Source organism: Poecilia formosa, unplaced genomic scaffold (genome assembly GCF_000485575.1).
Source record: "Poecilia formosa unplaced genomic scaffold, Poecilia_formosa-5.1.2 Scaffold1, whole genome shotgun sequence".
NCBI lineage: Eukaryota > Metazoa > Chordata > Actinopteri > Cyprinodontiformes > Poeciliidae > Poecilia > Poecilia formosa.
The window spans coordinates 4,716,641-4,737,853 of record NW_006799940.1 but is presented as its reverse complement, the minus strand read 5'-3'; the positions used below and the strand labels follow the sequence as shown (position 1 = coordinate 4,737,853).

General features: G+C 40.2%; 1 protein-coding gene across 2 annotated transcripts in view; it reads right to left on the bottom strand.

Annotated features, from left to right (window-relative positions):
• Window positions 1–1,010: 1,010 nt before the first annotated feature.
• LOC103134328 (glutamate receptor, ionotropic, kainate 2) overlaps window positions 1,011–21,213 on the bottom strand; it is a 75,628-nt gene continuing 55,425 nt past the window's right edge. For both annotated transcript variants that reach the window (XM_007546522.1, XM_007546539.1), the window contains exons 12-16: window positions 16,941–17,059; window positions 14,359–14,576; window positions 13,264–13,489; window positions 9,318–9,568; window positions 1,011–4,063 (exon numbers count right to left, since the gene is read on the bottom strand). In XM_007546522.1, coding sequence (XP_007546584.1) covers window positions 3,899–4,063; window positions 9,318–9,568; window positions 13,264–13,489; window positions 14,359–14,576; window positions 16,941–17,059 — 979 coding nt within the window. In that variant the 3' untranslated portion in view covers window positions 1,011–3,898. The remainder of the gene's footprint in view (window positions 4,064–9,317; window positions 9,569–13,263; window positions 13,490–14,358; window positions 14,577–16,940; window positions 17,060–21,213) is intronic.

Here is a 21,213-nt window from a genome sequence, read left to right as displayed (position 1 = left end):
AAACCTGTCGGAGGCCGGAAAACACTTGAGACTTGGACGAGGGTGGAGGGGGAGGACTTCCCCTTCCAAATGAGCAGTTACTAAACATTCAGCCTGCGCCATGGTGGAGTGGCTTAAATTAAACATATTAATCTGTTAGAATTGGCCACTCAATGTCCAGAGCGATAGCCACTTGAGGATCTGTGGAAAGACTTGAGCTTTGATGTTGACATACCGTCCTGCTCCTGACTGACCTTGAATTATCTTACAATAAAGCAGTGGGCAGAATGCCAGTCTTGCATGTGTAAAGTCGGTAGTGGCCTAGCCAAAGGCCTTGTATTTTTGTAAGTGCAGCGAAGGACGTTCTACATCATGTTGAATGAGTCTCAAAACAAATGCATGCAGTGGTTTTAATGTTCTTACACGTCAAAATGTTGAACTTCATGTACTCCTTTTCTTCTGATTTACAGCAATCGCGTCACTCTGCTGGATCTATCGCCGAAATAATCCTGATAGTGACAGTCAGGAACTAAGTTTTTTTTTTTTTTAGAACTATTCTTTAGACTTTGGCCGCTTCATTTCTCATGTATTGCCCTTCCTTTGTTCCACACACATAGGTCAGTATATGCTTAAAACAAGACTTCATTTTTTTTTGACAAAAACAAGTAGGATAACAGAATTAAGATAACTTAGCATATATGCAGCTACATGGAGGCACAGACGCATTTTTACCTCACAACGAGAATGTTCTGGGTTCAGATCCCAGGTTGTGGTTCTTCCGCATGTTCTACCTGTGGATGTGTGGATTCTCTCCTGGTGCTTCAGTTTCCTCCCACAGTTCAAAAACGTGACTATTTGCTTGGTTGTACCTTAATTATTACAAAACAAATAACTAGAGGCTACTTTGTAACAATGTGGAAACACACCAGAAAGACATAGTAAAATATATATATAAAAAAAAACACTTTTCCACAGTACATCTGTTTGCAAAGACCACTTTGAGTTGTGCGTAAAAACACGAGGCAGAGCTACAGTTATGACATTTTTAATGACAGTTTTTGTAAAACCTTGCATCAATGTCAAACTCCATGAGCTCACATTGTTTGTTTTTTGTTCTTTTCTTTTTTCTTTATTTTACCGCTAAGCCTTTGGAATCAATTGAAGATTGTTTTCAGGAATTCAATTTGTTTTTGCACCACTAGATATAGCTATATGAAAAATGACAAGCAACACTAGTAGATCACCAAAAGCTTAAATACATAATCCCTCTCGTCAGTTTTTATATGATTATTAAATTAACCCCATGAATGTATGATTATTCGAGGGCCGCGCGTGGGCGTTGGTGTCGTCTTAACACCTGTAACGCCAGATGAATTGAACGAACGGGTCAAGACGGGGGCAGCGGGAGCCGTAACCTACCGAGTGTGCTTGTCATTTCACAACAGGGAACATAGAGTTACCAGACAGGAAGAGCTGTTGCACCAAATGCGCTCGTGTTAGGTCATGAAGATAACACACATCTGGAGACAATTAGCGGAGAAATGATTTCGCTCAGCCCACAAGCCATCATCAACATCAAGCTCTCAAGATGATGAAGCCCACTCGAGGAAAGATGAGTGAAGAGCAGCCCGTTTTTTTTTTTTGAGCTAAGGTGGGACATTTGCCATCCAACATACGAGCGCCTCGCGGCTCCTGATTACGCCCACCATCCGATTGACTGCAGCTGCACTGTTTTCAACATTCACACAACTCACACCCCTATCATTACGGCCCACTTTTGAGGTCACTTACAGGTGCATCTCAGTAAGTTAGATTATCGCTGAAAAGTGAATTCGTTTGCAATTCTGCATTAAAAAAAAAAAAAAAAGTGAGACACACATCTTACACATTCATTACGCAGAGACTAATATGTTTCAAGTGTTTATTTCTGGTAATTTTGTGATTATGGCTTACAGCTAATAACATCCATAATTGTGTTTCTCAGAAATAAACCTCGGGGATCTCATCAGAGTAAGAAAAAAAAAAAAGCATCTCGAAATACGGAAATGTTGTGATATGGGGATGTTACGAGATCGTGGGATAGATTAAGGACCTGACAGTTGTCAAACAAACACTCGGTGACATCCTGCACATGAAGCTAAACAAACTGGATTTTCAGAGAGAGCCGTATCCAGGTGTGTTAATGGACAGCTGAGTGCGTTTTATGGGTCATGTGTAGTATTCAAATTTCACGAGAGGCTGCTCTTTGGTTTAGCTGTAAGCCACATTCATTAACTTTTCAATGATATTATAATTTATTGAGATGCCACTAAATATGAGTCCTAAAAGTGATCATTTTCCAAACTAAGTCAGAAATATTTGCAGTATATACACTATATAGTAACTGAAAAGAGCTTTTCGTTGATGAAAAGCTTTTAAAATAAGTGTTTTTTAATTGTGTCTGTTCATATAATTTATGTTATTTAAACAAAGTACTTTGTATGCTTAAGTCTCTGATACGCATATGTGAAACCTATTAATACCACTGGTTTAAAAAATAATACTTTTAGGACATACCATTTAAAAAAAAAAAAAAAAAAAAAATCATCGTAGTACAACAGATCTACAAAACTACGACTGTATTTATATTCCACAAAAGCAACATTTGCATGTTTTACCATGCGTTTCATGGTGACTCACCGCAGCTACTGTTATTTACCCACACCCTTCGCTGATGGGACAAGAGCTGAATTTTTCAGCATGAATCACCGCCTTTGCCTACTTTGCGATCTCTTCATTTACAATTCTATTGCCTCTCCCCAACCAAAAAAAAAAAAATCCACTACATTGTCCCCAAACAGTATGTACCGCTGGCCCCCGTGAGACTGGCAGACAAAAGACTGAATCGCAGATTGATGAAAGCAATGCACTCCACACAGCAGAGCCTGAAGCTTTGTTGTCAAGAGTCCGAGGGCTGAGTTGGTTATCTGCTACATATTTTGTCCACGGGAGGGGCTACTATATGATACAAAGTACTACAAAACTTCGTTGTTCTTGTACAAAAACGAACACTTTTGTAGAAATCCCACCTTTTAAACAACGACCGATACAGAGCAAAAACCGTTGACAGTGTTTCAGGGCGGACATGAGTCAGGAGCTTGACAGATTACATTGCTTCTAGAGGCGTCAAAACAGAAACAGGCGTGGTGGGAAGTTCTTCACAATGGCAGAACTTTGGCACATATAGAAGAAAATGACAGTATTTGACAAGATCAGCATAGATGATTCCAAACTAATTATCACTTTTATACAGCAGTTCATAATAACCCGGATGGTGTTGACTACTTTTTAATTTTTTTTTTTTTTTGGTATGAAATTAGTGTTTGCTTTAAATGATTGAAGAGAAACTCAAGCCACTGAAGGAAGGGGCCACAGACATGGAAGTAAGACGATGGGGGCATTGACGACAACAGAAAAACTACAACCAAATTTATTGTTCGAACCGAGTCCTCCCTTATGCACAGCAGTAAAGAGTGTGAAACGACAGTATGAGTGTCTGTGTGTACATCAGGTGTGTGTTTGTGTTTAAATCCACTTCTGGTGTGTGAACCAGCAAACGTTTTTTTTTTTTTTTTTTTCTGTCCCAAACCTGCTTGAATCCGCTTTGAGGTCTACGCACGTCACCCGCCCAGCCTGGGAGAGAGTCCGCCGCTTCCAGCTTCCTTCCAAAAAGTAACGGTCACAGTGAGGTGACACTTCTCAGGTATCTGTATTTCCACAGGAAACATCGGTCGACATAAGCATGTTGGTTCAAAAAGGAATCCTGTTGTTACTGCTAACCTCAGCCCCTGGTCTAGTCTGCGTTAATTTGACCCCACCCCCCGCCCGTCTCCCCTCGCTGATTTTAATTGAGGGGAATGTTTCAGGGTGTTGTCAGTTTTCATGCCATGGTTTCCTTCCCTGGGAGTCTCCTGTCGTTGAACGTGTGCATGTTAATGACCTCCTCCGTCTTGACGATGGCGGGCGGCTGAGGCTTTTGTTTGAGACGACGTTGGCACTTCAGAGAAACGCGCAGCTCATCCATCATAGCGCTGCAGAATGATCGCTGCAGAAGAAAACAAGAGGAGAAGGACAAGAAGCAGAGCAGTTATTCTTTATGTTACGCTCACCCGTAAGCGTCAGCTGAGCAAGATCAATATTGAAGTGAGGGGTTGGGGGGGGGGGGTGGGGATTAATGTAGGATCTTATGCTTTTCCATGTTACACATTTCACAACAGACGCCAACACCAAATACCACAGAGTTGTGAGGTGAAAAGAAAATCACAAAGTTTATATTTGTTTCCCTGCAAAAACAAATTTGACAAACGTCTTCAAATTTGGCTTCGGCTCTTGACTCAGAACTTCACAACCGATCCCGAACAGGAGGTTTATGCAAAACGGTCACCTCATTGATTCTATAAAAGCAATCTTGCTGCTAGCAGAGCTTGTCAATCCAGCTGTAATCACACACTTTTGCTATGGAGATGTCAAAAAGGCAGCAGTCTCTTGCTTGCGGGTGCAAAACGCTGCAGCGTTATGTTGTGGTGTAGTTGCTTCATTCAGATTGCCACCCCATTCTCTTTCTTCTAGCACATTCTGTTCTATGCATCCGCACTCAGTCAGCTGGTTGCCTGTTCAGCATTTCGTCATGTAGTTTTCCTTCTCCATAACAATCAGTTAATAATCTTCCAGACATACTCAAATGTCACAGCCCCAAAAACACACAGAAACAAGTGTGCTTTCCTAAAGTGACGGAGACGAGCATTCAGGAAAAGACGTCGGTGTGTTAATGGTCACCACAAAAAAAAAGGGGGCGATAAATTAACCCAGAACATTTAAACTGAGGGCTCATGAGCTCTTTGCTATGTTGCATGCTAATGCTAGTTTTAGCTCAAATAGAAGCAGCAGAAGTGGATTTGGTTTCAGGAGCATTGTTTCTTTTCGCAGTGCTAAAGGTTACCTTTTTTTTTTGTCAGCATCTCAGCTTATGTGAAAAAAAAAACAAATCTCTCTCTGCTCCTGCTTGTATAAAGTTTTGGTTGGCAGCCCTAAAAATTTATGTGCTTATGAATAGACAATAAAACTGAAGTGGCAGAGACTGAGTTACTCTTTTTTGACAGCTAAGAAAAAAATAAAAAAAGACACTTTCTAAGGCTTCTTCAGTGCTAAAAACGATAATAACCAACTGAGTTTAAAGCTCCAGTTGCAGCTGCTTGAGACAAGGAGCTGACAATAATGATGTAATATTTGTTAAGACATTGATTGCTGCTGCAATATTTGAGAATACTATGGACAATTTAAAGATGGAAAAGGCAACAGTGGAGAAAAAAATGCAGATTTTGCCGGCAAACGCATAAAATAAAAAAAAAAAAAGGCATATTTTGTCTGGGGGAGAAAATCTAAGATCGATTTGAGCAGCAACAGGGAAAGCAGACCCGGATGTATAATTCCCTAAGAATGAATTTGAAGAAGAGATCTACTTACAATTCTGTTAAACATTTTTGCCCATCAGTATCATTGTCATCTGAAGGTCTTATTATTGTCTTACAGCCGTCACCCCCCCCAGACAAGAATCAAATCCAGGAGGAATTATGTATAAAAAAAAATAAAAAAAGAATAATGCCACCTCTAGGTCATAAAACCCACTTAAGAAGATTAAATCCAAAAATATTGGTAAACTGTTATGGCGTTATGTAACTTCTACAATACGAGATTCTGTTGTGCCTAAATTATCTATGTGCTGTAAAATCCTATAAAATGTCAATATGCCTTTGCACCAACTTTGGCAAATCCAATTCTCATGCATTCCTGACCCAATTATGCAGGATGTAATTCAAATTCAAAGGCTGTAGGAGGGGAGAAGATATACAAGAAAAGAGAGAGCATAAAAATATGACATTGTTACTTATTTATTTCTCGGTTTGTTTATGTGTGTGGGCGTTTGAGATGGATATCAATAGAAAGCGCCAGGTATTTTATTTTCCATGTACTCGATATATTTGTCTGGGATAAGAATACAATCTTTTATATATGCTAGGAAATAAATAATTAAAGGAGCAGATTGATTAGGGAAGTGGAGAACTGTGTAGGAGAAAATAGAAATAAGTAGTGAAAAGTGAGGTGGGGTAGAAGGAGGTTTGCAGGCGGGGAGAGCAGAGGCTTGTTGTCTGTATGCAAATTACGACAACGAGCACCTTGGAAAGCCTAGAAAATCCTGGCATTTGCAAATCATCTGAATATTGTGACCCAGTCCTGAAGCTCTTGACTAATGATAGCTGAGATATGCTATGAAATATATGCAGTCTGCAAAAAAAAAAGAAGATAGAAATAATTACAACTGCTATAAAGTGACACGCTGCTGCACTATGTTAATTCTTGAGATGTAAATAATTAAAAAATGCTATCTAGGGACTTCGGCAATTATGTGGAAATGCAATTGCACACATTATGGTGCGCTAAAATACATACTCCACTCTGCTTGATGAATAATGTGCACTCGTATATTAAGAGCCCGGATGGCGGTGGATAGACTCTGGAAAAGTAACCTGAGGGGGAAGAAAGATGGTGCAATATATGCTGATTAAAAGACGTTTTCGTGGTAATTATTTAACTCAGGTGGCCTTATTTACAGTGACGGCAGCTGCGAGCTCTTAATGTTTCCTAGTATGTGGATATTTATTAACAAGCTGTCTTTTTTTTTCTAATAGTAATAATAAAAAAAATTAAAAAAAATTCAATGATGTGCCGTATGAACGCCAGTTCCAGTGTGACACCAGGGCTGAAGCAAGAGTTAGTTCTCAACAGCTTCCATCTGCTGTATTCTGAATTGCTGTTGAAGATCGCATGGCGGGGAGACTGTTTATCTACAGAAAACACAATATTTATCTCAGAATCTATGCAAACCAACGTCCTAATGCTATAAGTCTAATTCGAAATCGCTTGCTTTAGCTACAGTATGTGTTTTCTCCGGGCTCAGACTGCCGGGTGGCATATCCGTTCTGTAAGTCATAGTCGGACCCATAAACACGCCGTAAATGTGAGTTACAGTCACCGTTTCAAGCCAGAATTTCCAGTGCCAGCTGGGGAAATTAAACCACAAACAGTGTTTATTAATGGAGTCACAATCAGAGTTTGTAAATTCACCTCAAAAGAGTAAGTATAAGCAGTTCTGTGCGGCGTGTCTAGCCCTCTCTTTAGCTTGCGAGAGAGACAACAAGCTTATGCTACACCTTTCCTAGTCGCTAAAGCTCACCTCTTTATTGCTGCTCTCTAAATTATGCAGCCTGAAAGTGAAACTAACTTATTTATACACGTCGCTTTGCAGGAACCCGCCCCTGGTGTGATTCTGTCCTCTGGCCCGGTAATGCATTGGTGGCACTGCACTGCTTGTTTCAGCTTCTCAGGTGAGCGGTTCGGGGCTTAGAAACGGAAAACGAAATGATGCTAAATGCTCACTGGTACCGGTGTGGCACTGGAACAGCTTAAGTGGAAATCCCTCTAAAAGGAAAACAATGTTCTCATAAATAAATTATCTAAAACTTAAACCAAAACAATTTGTGAAACCCTGAGAGCAGAGCAAACTGCTGAACACAAGCAGGGGGTTGTTGACTCTTCTCTTCTTGCACACCGGCTCACTCCCTGCGTTGCCCATGAACTTGTCTAATCTTTTGTGCGATTTGGCTAAATAAGATTGGGTGACTGATTGCAGTCATGCAATCTGCAGCTTTGCAAATATTGTGAGAGAGAATATAAAAAAAAAAATAAAAAAAAAAACAAGGTTCTCTGTAAAGTGTTCTTTGTTTATTTCCACTGAAATGTCTTCACTACACTGAGTGGCTACTAACTGTAGCCATGGTCACATTTCTCTGATGTGACATACTGTAAGATGCAGCAAAATCCTACAGACTTCCTCCAAATCTTTTGAAGAAATTATGCCAGCCAGTGTAGAAACTTGCAATGCAACATTCACATGTTTTAAGTACAATGAAAAAAAAAAATACATTTTCTACGCTCTTCTAAGGTAAGAAAACGAGATCTTGATAAACCATTTTCAAACATTTTTCTTTGTATCTCACACAAGACTGGTGTGATGTACCAGATTCAACTGTAAACTAAGCAGACCTGTTTTGGAAGAAAATAGTAAAAAGCCCGGTTGTATACGTGTGAACAGCCTTAAGCTACGACTTTGTTGAAGCGTATTTTCACTCTATTTCAGCGTTCAGTCTTCTTTGGTAGGATTGTATCAGCGTCCCAGAGCTTTACTTATGAATATTTGATCGCTCTAATTTGCAGAAGTTCTCCAAAGCGAATCAGACGGGGGCTGCGCGTGCAGCTCTCTTCCGGAACCCTTTCCTATCAGACTTAGTTCTGAACTCGGCTGTGCGATTCTAAAACTAATTTTCCTTTCATGAAGAACTTCTCAGATAGATTTGGATGTATGCTTAAACCCACTGTGATACTGGAAATTACCGGTATCTTCATCTTCATCCTTCTAGTGGATGCATGATTAATCCAGGTCAGAACTTGCATAATTCATAATTTCATTCACCTGTACAAAAAAAAAAACGCAAAAAAAAAGGCAGTCTGGCAGCATGATGCAGCCACTACCGTGTTTTGCTGTGATTGTCTTTTATTGGTGATTTATTCTAATTTGTAGACCGTCTAATAAAATATATAGCTTTATAAAGAAAACAGTAGAGTATTACCACATGCAGAGCAAATCCAGGACTTGACAGAAATGCATAAAGATGAGACAAAAGTGAGGATATAAATGAGCAAATGTCAGGTAAATGTCGGTAAGACAGCTGATTTTATTTCCGGTTATTCAGAATGCTTATAACTGCTGGCGGGTTTAAACTCAAGCAAACCCATTGTGTAAGTTTTAAACCTTTACCAAAGATTTTTAAAAAAGTCTTTCACCGAAAATGCTTTTGATTGCACGCTGAATGAACAAAAAGTCTCCCAGGCTGCAGAACTCTGGTCTAATGAAGAGCAGGGCTCTCAACACGTCACCTCTGCACTATGAAACGGTGCGATAAATGAAGCAGGAATGGACGCCTGCAGTGTGTGAGCCTTTTTGTTCGTTCAAAATTCTCATTCTTCACCCAAGCACCTGCCCAGAGTGTTTTTTTCTTTTTTTTTGTGGAAACGTGTACACGTCTCTCGTCTCGGTGCACATCGTGATTACTCTTGTCAGATATGAGCCTCTATCACGGTGCAAAACACAAACGCGTCTTTGAACGACGACCCCCCCGCGACCGTTTACCGTTAGCTGTCACCGAGACCGATTCCTGTAGTCGTGACGAAAATGTCCGCTGTACCTTTTCCAGCTGGGCGTTCTGCTTGGACTTGTAAAGGACCTCCCCTACGGCAACAAACACCGAGAGCACAAGCCCTGCGGCCAGCACGATGAAGATCCCCCCGATGTTCTGCACTCCAAGAGCGCTCGCCTCTTTGCTCTCCTCCTCTGGACAGCCGTTGCCTCTCCACCACTTCTCCTTCATCATGTGCAGCTTCCCTTCCTCTTGGAGCTGAAGAATAGCTATTGTGATCTTGTCTCTGTATGGAGAGCCTGTGGATACAAACGGCACAATATGAGCCTGGCGAACATGTTTAAGAGTCTGGTATAGTCCCTCTTTTGTTTTGTGGGTGTGTGAAACACATTGAGACTTGTGATCATAAAAACCTGTCATGTTATTGTTGGCTTCTTAGAGGGAGTTTTTCTTTTTTTTTTTTTTGTAAGTCCTTCTTCAAATCCCGCTAATCCGTATTTTCACAGAGTGATTCCAAAATTCTCACTCATCTCTGCAGCGTGAGGATTATAACGTGCGGGGAGCTGGCAACAATAATTTGGCTTTTTGTGCAGCAGAACCGCTGTCGATTTTGACAAATTAGCTGCTGTTCACAGACACTTTCATGCAACAGAAATAGCGCCTTAAAAAAAAGAGAGAGAAAGAGAGAGAAAGAGGAACCCTGTGGGGCAAACATCACACGGTTCCATATGTGTTTGGGATTATATGTGAGTACTGGAGATAAAAGTTCCACCATTGCTGTGTGTGTTTTTTTTTTTCAGGCGACGGGGCCCAAATCCACGGAAAGTGGGTGAGAGCCAGACTTTAGTGACATTGAGGCTCAGTGGGTGCTGGCATGATCAAAGCTGGAGCAATTGTCACACAGCAGCCGAGTCGTGGTCCTCTCCCATCCACAGCGGAGCCACAGAGCGCACACCCTCTCTTAACCCCACCAAAAATAAAAATTAACACTTAGGCTGAGCCCTCACGCTTCCCGTTTACAGCTCTCAAAGCCTATTAGTCTATTTTCGTGATTACAATCTCATGCATAATGAAGCATGGTTTTACATCTCCATTTTAGACACTCGGCTCCGCGGATTACAAGCCGTGACTAAAAACAAATGTGTCTTTTTTTTTAATAATAAATTATTTTTAAAAACATGAAAACGTTCTGTGCGAAACTCAAGGGAAATTAATAAAATATGGCTCCAGGTAGCTGGTAGCATCACTTTGTTTGTCACCCTGATACAGTTTAGCCTGTCAGCTCCTTTTTACTAATTCCCCCGCTGTCTCATCTATCATTTATCCATCATCATCCATCATCCTTTCATCTTCAGTCTCTGTGTTTACACTGACAAGAAAGTGTTGGAACAAAACAGAATATAACACTTTGTACCACTGAAGTGTTTTTTTTTTTTTTTTTTTTATCTTTTCTGACCAGACAGTCTTCTTTAGTAATTTATGATCTTTTTTTTTTTTCCCCCCGCCCCTCAGATGCTTAGCCTCACTTGTATGCATTCCGCACTCTGGAGCAAGCACAGGTCTCAAAACACATTCGTGTATATGCATGGGAGCTTGCATGTGAGAAGCATTTCTCCACTTCATTTAAAGATGAGAGATCCATCGAGTCTCCGAGTCCCCAGGTTCTGGCTCCTCTCATATTTCAAATGATTAATGATGGCCTAACAAAGCAGGCCTTGGATAAATGCTAATAGGATGGGTCCTTGGAGAGGGGGATACGGAGAGCGGGATCTGGGCAAATGGAAAAGCGTTGTTCCCGACACTCTGTGCATACACAGCTACCTAACAGATATTCAACACCCGAGGACATCCATCATTCTTACCACTGTCTGGCCTCAAGCATTAATAGGATCACAGTTTAAGTCGATAGCGCAGAAGATGACGCATTTCTGTTTTTTTTTTTTTGGGGGGGGAGAAAAAAAAACACGTTTGAAAGCTTTGAGAAGCAGCAAAAGGTTAAGATGTAATACGGGAGCTGCTTTTGTCTTAAAGCTGCAAGAGCTTTTAAGTTGATGTAACAGCTGAGGTTTTCACAGAGTGTGGAGGAAAGAAATGAGGACAAAGGCACGGTTCAAAAAAAGAAAAGGAGGAAATAACTTCTATTCTTCAGTTGAACTAATAAAGATATTAACTATCTCACAACCGCTGAGGAAACATTCTGATGGCTGTAATTTGCCTATTGAGGAATGAATAGCAGAGTAAGAGGCAGAAATGTGTTAGTGGTCAGTAATTGCTTTGAGATTGAACGTTTTGATTATTAACTTTTATGCATTGTAGACCGATTTGATTTTATCCCTACACTGCATTGCCACATGAAGAAAAAAAAAGACGAGTGAATCCATCTTCTGGCTCAATATGTCCATCTCAAGGGCGTCACTGTAAATATTTCTGCACTTACACAGCCACAATGGGGATATATTTCATTGCATCTCTTTAGCTTTCCCATCACCACGGCGATCACTGCATCCCTGCAGATTCATAACTGGCCTAGACTCAAAGACATAAGTCAGGCCCAGATGTGGCCAGCCAAGAATGATTCTCTCTGGTTTGATGGCTTTCGTATCGCTGATGATAGGCGCCGCTACTGCAGCTGGTAAAAGTGTCCTCTGTGGCCTTGTCGTGACCACTTTAACCTCTGTGATGCTGGTCCTGGATAAATTTACAGCTTCTGGCTAGCGATGTTATGGCTTTAATGTGTGTGTGCTACTGGGCTCTAGTTGTCTGGTAACAAAAAGTATATTTTGAAAGATGGACTTCCTCTGTTTTATTGCAGAACACAAACTGGCTCAAACCGGCAACTGAAACACTCATTTTAATCTTCTTCTTAAGTGCTCTTTGTTATCAAATGATCAAATTTGCAAAAGAGATTACTGTGTCTTGTCAGCCAGTCATGCTCCAGGATCTATTTCACAATTTTCTCACCTAACAACCACAAACGCTTGTTTCATATTTAAGTTATGACCAACGCAAAAATAATGCAACCTTGGGAAGTAGAAGGAAATGACACAGCTTTGGCTGCAGTCTTTAGATTTGTGTTTCTACCTTTGCACATCTAAAGCGTGGGAGTTTTGCCATTTAAAAAGGGAAAAAAAAAAATAAGCTCAGGCTCAGTCACAGTTGAGGAAGGAAGTCTGTTATGGGGTGCCGTTTGTAAAGTTACACAATAAAAAAAAAAAAACAACAACAAAAAACAGCAATAATTTGCCTTATCCCACCTGTTACAGAGAAAGAAAAAGAAGGGTGTTCACTTTTCAAAGGCATATTTTCACCATGTTATGCGTACATTTATATCAGAGTACCAAATTAAATATTCAACTAACCCTAAAATAAATAAGAAATAAATTTACAAACTAAATATTTAGCTTTCAAATTAAATATTTAGTTAGGAAGCTAAATATTTAGCTCCCAACTAAATGTTGAAGTCCGAGATAAAAATGTAGCCTGAAAGCTACATATTTACTTTCCAAACTAAATATTTAGCTCTGAGGTGAATATTTATCTTGTTAACTAAATATCTAGCTAGCTAGCTAAATATTTAGCTTGTTTGCTAAATATTTAGCTAGCTAGCTAGGTAGCAAGCTAAACATTTAGCAAGCTAAATATTTAGCTAGCGAGGTAGCAAGCTAAATAAATATTTAGGTCCATGCTAAATATTTAGCAAATAAGCAAATTGGCTTGTTGATAAGCGAAAGTGTAGTACCAAAATAAAAGCTGGGTTTTGACAGATAAACTCCGCCGCTGCCAGGACTGAATCGTTGCTCCAGTAACATATTTTTTCAGCGATTCTGTATCTCTCGACATGTCCAACTTGTTAGATGAAAACACAGGACGTGCCATATTTAAAATCTGCGTTACATCTCCTTCCAATTCACAATCATGCTCTACTTTGAAACAAAACACGTAGCAGGTGCAAAACGGTCAAAAGAAACAGGATGTAAGGTTTCAGGTGATTTACCCATAGGTGTTCCAACTCCATACGCTTTGGAGTCTATGAGGCCTCCGATCTGTGTGAGGTTGCAGTTGCGCTGGGTGACAAACTCAATAGTGGTGGACTCCATAAGGAAAGCATAATCAGAGGTCAAAACGCGTTGGATGCCCTCCTCCACACTCTTCACCATCACAGACTGCCTCCTGCTGTTCATGAACTCCCACATCTTATCATACGTAGAGATCTTTGTCTTCTGCAAAAAAAAAGAAAAAAAGAAAAGAGGAGAAAGGTCGTCACAATCTGATCTCTTGATGTGTTTTAAGAAGGATAAGAAACATTATTCTATCCAAGTATTTTTTGTGGAAAAACAACAGAAACTTTTCATTAACTCTTATTAGACAAAACACATAGCATTTTTGTTGTCCTGTATTTAAAAGTTAGAAAATAAGTATGATTGGTAAAAAAATAAATAAATAAAAAATCGTCGCCTTGTTTAATATTATGTGTGGCACATCCAGGAAATATTCAGGCTTTTATTTTTGATTGATGCCAATTATCTCCATATGGCGCTGTGTTAATTAAACGCTGAGCTGCTTATAAGACTGAATATCAATGCAACATGTTAGTTGACAGTCAGGTGCAATTAATTACCATATTATTGAAAAGTTTATTTCTTGAGCAACTTAACTATAAGTAAAACGCATCATAGATTACACACGTGGATGCTTTATGTTTCAAGACCTTTATTTCTGTAATTTTTTAAATTATTTTCTGCATACAGGTAATGAAAACATGACTTAAGCATGACGTGCTGCTGCACTGCATTTACTTTGAGTTGAAACAAGAATATGGGAACGACATCACACCATTATAGAAAACTACAGAAAACTAAAATGGCCGATTTTCATGACAGCTACAAGACATTAGCAAAGCTTTCATGAATGACACATTCTGTTGGTACTGAGCAACCAACAAAGTTTGGCTTTGTTTAATAAGTGCAAAGGTTAGAAAAGATAAACAAACCCAAAAAACTGGTGAAAGAGGCAAAAGCACCACGACCTTTCAACCCTGTATTGACTAAAACAGTGACGCCACGATACCGCCGAAGTAACGAAACCCTACCTTGAAGAATGTCATGGTGGCACCGTCCTCCACCAGTCCGTACAAGATTTTCGTTTGCTTAGCCAGGTCGTCGGCGGAGTCTATCGGCGACTCCATTCGCTCCACAGTGAGGAAAGCAGCTAAGTTGGCTGTGTATGACGAAATGATGATGAGGGTAAAAAACCACCAGATGCCTCCGACTATTCGAGTTGACAGGGCCTTGGGCATGAGCTCTGAGCCTGAGGTGAGGGGAAGTGGCAGGAATGAGTATCATGCTTCAAAACATGTTTGTCTCATTTACGATACTAATCTTCTCATCATCATGTAGTAAAGAAAAAAAAACGAAAAAAAAAACACACGACTGTATCAATTAAACTTGCTTTGAGAACTCCCGAGTTATTTTTATTTTGTTTTAGCTCGAGTACGTCTGCAACTGGTCTCAACAGTGTATATCACTCAAGGGACCTCTGAACACCAGACGATTTCAAACACTTCAAACAAGCTAAATTATCTAGAAGCGAATCCTTTAATTAATTCAAGAGAAAGCCAAAAGTACTGTCTAATACGTCTGCTGGGAGGAGAGTGTTTGCATAAATCAACGATTTCAAATCAAACACAGTCGGTATCGATTGTTCGGAACAGTGTAGAGAGGCGAGAGCCAGAGAGTCATGCACCCAAGGTAACCTCACATCCTGACTCCACACCCCGCTGAGCTCAAGGTGCTGAGAGGCCATTGGCAAGAGAAGAGGAGGCTGGATATTGGCAGTTGTGTAATCACAGGCTTGTAAATCTCCAAAGTATTAAGGTTAGAGCTGCCGTCACATAAACGGTGTGTTTTAAGTTTTCCGCCGAGCTGGGCCAAAACACACACCATAAATTATTCAATAAAACTTTAGAGATAAGAGAAAGAAAAAAAAAAAACACTTGCAGCAATTGAACTAAGCTCCAGGATTTCAAGGATTGGTGGAAAGAGCAGATGGAAACTGTAACGTCGGAGCCTTTGTAAATTAATTGAGTGTAAAACAGAGACATAAAAACAAAAGCTTTTAAGAACGTGTGAAATGTGCTCTACTGTTTCTTTGATGTGACATGAAAGATTTATTTTTTCTTTTCTTTTTTTTTTTGCTCTGAAAATCAAGTGGCAGAAAATATATTTCCAAGTGATTCAGGCCTTCGGTTGCTTTGCCAATTTGATTCTGAACGACAACATCTAATTTTGGAGTTTACTTTATGGAGAGCGGACATTAAATTTGATGGTGTCGTCACTCTACATCTGTTACCTTTCGTGATTTATTGTAAAAGAAACCATTACGTGCCACCTAAGCACAATGTCAAAAGTTTTTCGTAGCTCTAGTGCAACGTCCTAATATTGAGTTTATAGAGCTCGGTATATTTCTTAATGCCCCCCTCCCCCACTGTTCTGTTGTTTGCTCAGATGCTGCAAAAAAATAAATAAATAAATAAAAATCCAGCATTGGAAATTATTTGGACAAAAAAAAAAGTTATGGTAGAATGTGTGCCACATATTGAACAGTCTTAAAGTTTGGCATGAAGAAAAAAACATTGAAGTATGCTGCATTTTTCAATAGTTTACATCGGGTAGACAACATAATTTTGCACAAAAGGAACCCCATTACTATAATATCCCAAAATTAAATCCAGTCCCAACAGCCTTCATTGGTCACTTAATTACACCTCTTTATGATTTCACCTCTGCATTTAATACAGCAGTCCTGTAAAGGTGTAAGAGGCTTGTTGTAGGACATTAGAGAACAGATAAATCAGCTGTGAGAGGACAGCTGGACAGAGATGTACAGCGCTAACAACAGTTACAACATGAGAACTGTAAATGGTAAGAGCATGACAAAATTACAAATCTAACTAAACCTAAACTAACAGGCTAAGTAAAGTACCAATTAGGCTCATAACAGCTCTGGGGGTGGAAGAATTTGTTGACATGACAACTACAAGTAATATCCTCTCCAAATCTGACCTTTATGAAGGAATGGAAACAAATAAGGAGTTAAGTTCCAAAAGCAGTTCGCCGGGAAAAAAACATCAAATACATCATTAAAAGCAGTTAGCTTTTAATGAGCAAAGCTCAGTTAGGCTGAGCTTGAGCTACTTTGCAGAGAATAGGTAAAAAAAAAAAATCAGTCTCCAAATGTGCAAGGTTTGATCAGAGCCAAAGGTGGTTGTCTACAAAGTACTGACTTGAGCACTGAACACGCATTTGAAACTTTTATTTGTTGACATAAAATGTGAAAAACATTTTATGTTTTTCCACGTTTACGCCCCACAATTATCTACAATTTTGTGCAGATTGTAAAATATCAAAGGTTTATTGATAGTAACGCCTTTACTCTGGCACCCTCTAATTTTACTCCAATTTTGCCACAAAATATACATTTTGTGACAAAAATGTATATTATATTATTTCAAAACGTAGTTTTTGTCTGTGTTTACAAAAAAAGCTGCCAAGCGTCCTTTGACGTCTCTTTCTTTTGCGAGTGGCCTTTCAAAGCGTCCAGCCCTCAAGGACAGCGGGGCGCAGAGAGCTTCAGCTCCCCAGAGCAACTGTTGCCACAGGCTGAGGCAAATACCTTGCTGCATGAGAGCCCCGACTCCGAACCAGAAACTATTGAGCAGTGTGAAATTGTTTTCCACTACATCGGAGTCTGGGTTGCATGGATGCGGGTTGTACCACTCATACGGGCTAAACCTACAGGAGAAAGAGCAGAAAGACATACCAGTCAGTAATAAAGAGCACAGAACACTGAATTCCCTGATGCAAATCAATGAGAAAATAATACTTTGAAGCAACGGGAATAAAAGAATTGGAAATGTCTATTTATTTTTTGCTCTTAGAAAACAGCGTTCCTGCACAAAGGAAGGAAAATCATTCTTGTTTTCATTGAAATCAACAGATCGGCATAATTAAATGCCATCGGATTCTTGTGGAACAGATCAATATGCTGAAATAACACTGTCACTGATGATAATGTCCCAGCGCATGATGATATTGGCCATCATCGCCGCTAACCTTACTCCGGAGGATTTAAATGTTTCCTCAGCAGCTGCAGTCACCGTTTGTCTGCAGATACAATGTGTTCCTCTCTTTCTTTCTTCCTCTCACAACAGAGATCTCATGTGTTCTTCCAAGCAGCTTGTTCTTGTTCTCTCAGCCCCAACCCCCTATGTCCCCCCAACCCTCGATGCTCTCATTCTCTTTTCATTCTAACCAACTGTTTTTGTTTTTTTTCCCTCTCTTTACCCCCCAGGGCTTTGCTTCCCCTATGAACCTCCCCCTTTTACCCCCATTCATCTGCTGCCTGTCTTGGCAGATTGTTGGTGTCTCCGGGTCACTTGTGGACATTTCCCATTTATTATCCTAACCAAAAGTGGCATGGCATTAGCACAAGGTGATTGGGTTAGTGTTAAGCATGGGGAACTGATTGAGTTTGTGCTGAAGTGGTTGATAGAGAGAACATTGCTTATGCAGAGTCAAGGGGTCCGTCAGGTAATGCTGTTGAGGGGCTTTTTCTGCAACTTAGTGCATGCTAATAAGCCTGTGGCCATGTCTTAAAGGCTTAGACTGTTTAGAAAAGTGATGCCAATTTGTCAGCTGTGGCTTTTAGAGATGCAGGAGGAAAGACACATTGCTTGGATTGTTTGGACGGCTTGTCTGGGCGAAGATACTTAATGACAGAACGCCATATCAAGCAGCTTAACTCAAAACTGGCTTTTACGAAATCTTGCATGTATAAAAGGGTGACAGAATAAGGTAAAGATAGGCGCGGTGATATGGATTCGCTCTCTATGTATGTACATATAAAGTGCAAGAAGTATTTTGCATTTTGTTGTGAAATTACAGACTTTGTGACAGATATATGTGACCGGCCAACATAAAACAACATATAATTATAAAGTGGAAGGGGAACGCAATGCTTTTTGCGTTGGAAATGAATACTCCACATCATCCTTGCACACGCTGGCCTCTCGGTGAACAACGGTGTTTTGCTGTGGGAATGCTTTTCTTTCATCAGAGAAAACTAAGCTGTTCTGTGTTGATGGGAATAGTGATGGAGCAAAATTCAGGGTAATCTCGAAAAAAAAAAAAAAAAAAAACTGTAAGAGGCTGAAAAAGACTTGAGACTGGGGAGGAAATTCATCATCCAGAAAGAAAGTGACTCTGAACTCAGCCAGAGCTTCTATAAAGTAGTAAAATCAAAGCATTTTCATATGACCTAGAGAATGACCCAGTCAACTTCAAGATCAAAATCAAGGATCTTTGGCTCGACTTGAATATCAATGTTTGCAGATGTCCTCCACTCAGTTTGACTAAGTCTAAGCTATTTTGCAAAGAAGAATGCACTGAATTTTAGTCTGTAGATGTGCAAACACGCGGTCGTAATTGAAGTAAACAGTGGCCGACAAAGGAAGGCTCAATGCGTATGCCTGATGTGTCAAACCGTCCAGATTTTTACTCACCAAACTTTTTGAAAAAACGTGTACAATTTTCCTTTCGCTTCCTCGTTGTGCGTTACTCTCTATTGATTTATTTAAAAAAAAAAAAAAAAAAACCCGAATCCCTACAAAACATACAGGACTTTATAAAGGTGGCGAAACGTGAAAATGATCAATGAGCATGGATATGTTTTTTTTTTTAAAACGCCGCATGAAGGCCGCAGTGCTTGTGCATTAGTTTGATATTTAAGGAAAGCAGTGTGTAACACATCCTCAGGTGAATCAAAATGTCAATGCAGGACGTGACCGGACTGTGTCAGCAATAACAGTCTGTCCACAATTACAAAGTGAGGGATATTATGGAGGGGTTGCAGTGCATAAACCTCTCATTACACAGATGAGTGCACATTTAAGACTTCAGTGGTGCAAAAAAAAAAAAAAAAAAAACACAGGTGATGGTCTGCAGAGATGTGGAGGGAAGAAAAAGTGATTATTCCCGGTGAGTCATCTTTCACTGGGAGGAGGGGAAGGGAACTTGAATGCTTGATGCTTTGAGAGCATAATGCTGGCATGGTTTGCTTTTACTTGTCCCTTTAGAGGAAAGTACCCCCACAAATCAATAATGTTTATGTAACCTGGTGAAATTTTTCAGTCTTATTGGATTTCCATTTTTCTAAACCTTTTTTTTTTTCTTTGGCTCTAAAAGACTTTATTCATGCAAACATGTCGCTGCAGGCTGTTTGTTGCATTGTGTGTCTGACAAACAAATCCCAAATCTGGAAATCAGTGATGAAACAAAGCGAAAGGCTATTGCGTGAAAACTGTGGATGCAAATGCAGACATGTCATTTGATGTCACTTTCATCTTTTTCTTTAATCATGCTTGGCTTATTAGCTATCCGATTTTAGATGCATTTAGAATGCAGCAACATTTCTGAGATGTTGCCCTTCCTTGGCAGCTTTTTGCATTTCTGTCCCCTTGAGAATCATTTGTGTGGACATGGCGGTGATGACACACTATAATTCTTCCTGTCAACACCATCAGGAAGCCTGATTTACTGGAATGTCAATGAGCTCCGTCTCCTTGGAACCACAGGCAACGGTAATGACACAATGGCCTTGTGCAGCTAAGTGGGTTTCAATTTGTTTGCCTGCACATGCTGTTTTCCTCCTCTTTCTCCTTCTTCCGTTCACTGACTCATTCCTGTTGCTGCGAGAACCTTTATAGCCGCGCAGGTTCTGCAGAAGCGCCTGCGCATTCGCGTCGACCGACGCCGTCGTCACATCCATCTCGCAGTCAAACAGTTATGTGGCTCTTCACAGTTATTACTTATAATGTGAAGCTGCAGCCCGAGGCAGACCGAGGGCGACGCAAGATGTATGCAGACGGCAAGGTTGCGGGGTGTAGATCTATAAAATGCACACTTGATTGGATTGTGTTTGTGTCTGTCAGTGTCTACATGTGTATTCTGAACGTGCGACGGCGGCTCTGTACGACCTTTGCCTGTGGCTGGCCTGTATTCCTGCAGAGCAACATCGTGCACACCAATCAGGGGGCGGGGGGTCGGAGGGGTGTGGAGTGGATGTGGTACAGGCAGACGTAAGGTCACCTCCTCAGAATCAGCTCATGGGACATGTCGAATTGCAAGCTGAATCTTAAGAGAACTGTTCCCCGTCTTATTTTTTTCCCCCCTTTCTTTTCACCTGTCCTAACTATATTAGCACAAAACACGCTCCCTCCATTACCTTCCTGTTGGATTCAATTTCTCGCACCGGGCTTATAGATTTGTTGTCTTTCCCACCTCGCGCCAAGTGTAAATGTTGTCTTGGTGGGGGTCTTAGAAACTGCAGGCACCTGAAGCTTGCTGCAAAGACGTCCGGAAAGCGCTTTAAAAAAAATAATTAAATAAAATAAAAGCTGCAAAAAAACACAGTAAGTCGCACAAACGTGTAATAAATCGTTTTCAGTCATCCATTCTTCAGGAAGGTGAGGTCATGTTTTGTCTTGCCAATTTTGTGATCTGAGAGAACGTTATTTATTTTGTAAGTAAATAATAGCACCGATCAATTCAGCCGCAAACAGAGGTGGAAGAAACCACTGAGCGAAATGTGTTTTTTTTCCCCCCTTTTCTTTTTTTTCTTTTTTTATTCCTGAGCTTTGAAATGAGATAGCTTACTTAGTCAAGAAAAATGTGTGAGTAAATTGAGTCAAAGACACAAATCCCCAGTGAGATTGAGGTGTTTAGTGTTTTATTGTGCAAAACTGGGACTTCATAAGCTCACTCCACTCACTCTATTTGCAGGGGATTAAAGAAAATAATATACCCTGCTTTTGGGGGGATTGTTTAATCAATCTGGCGGCTGTGCAATCAATACCACAATTATGAGAAAACCAACTCAGCGAACTGCA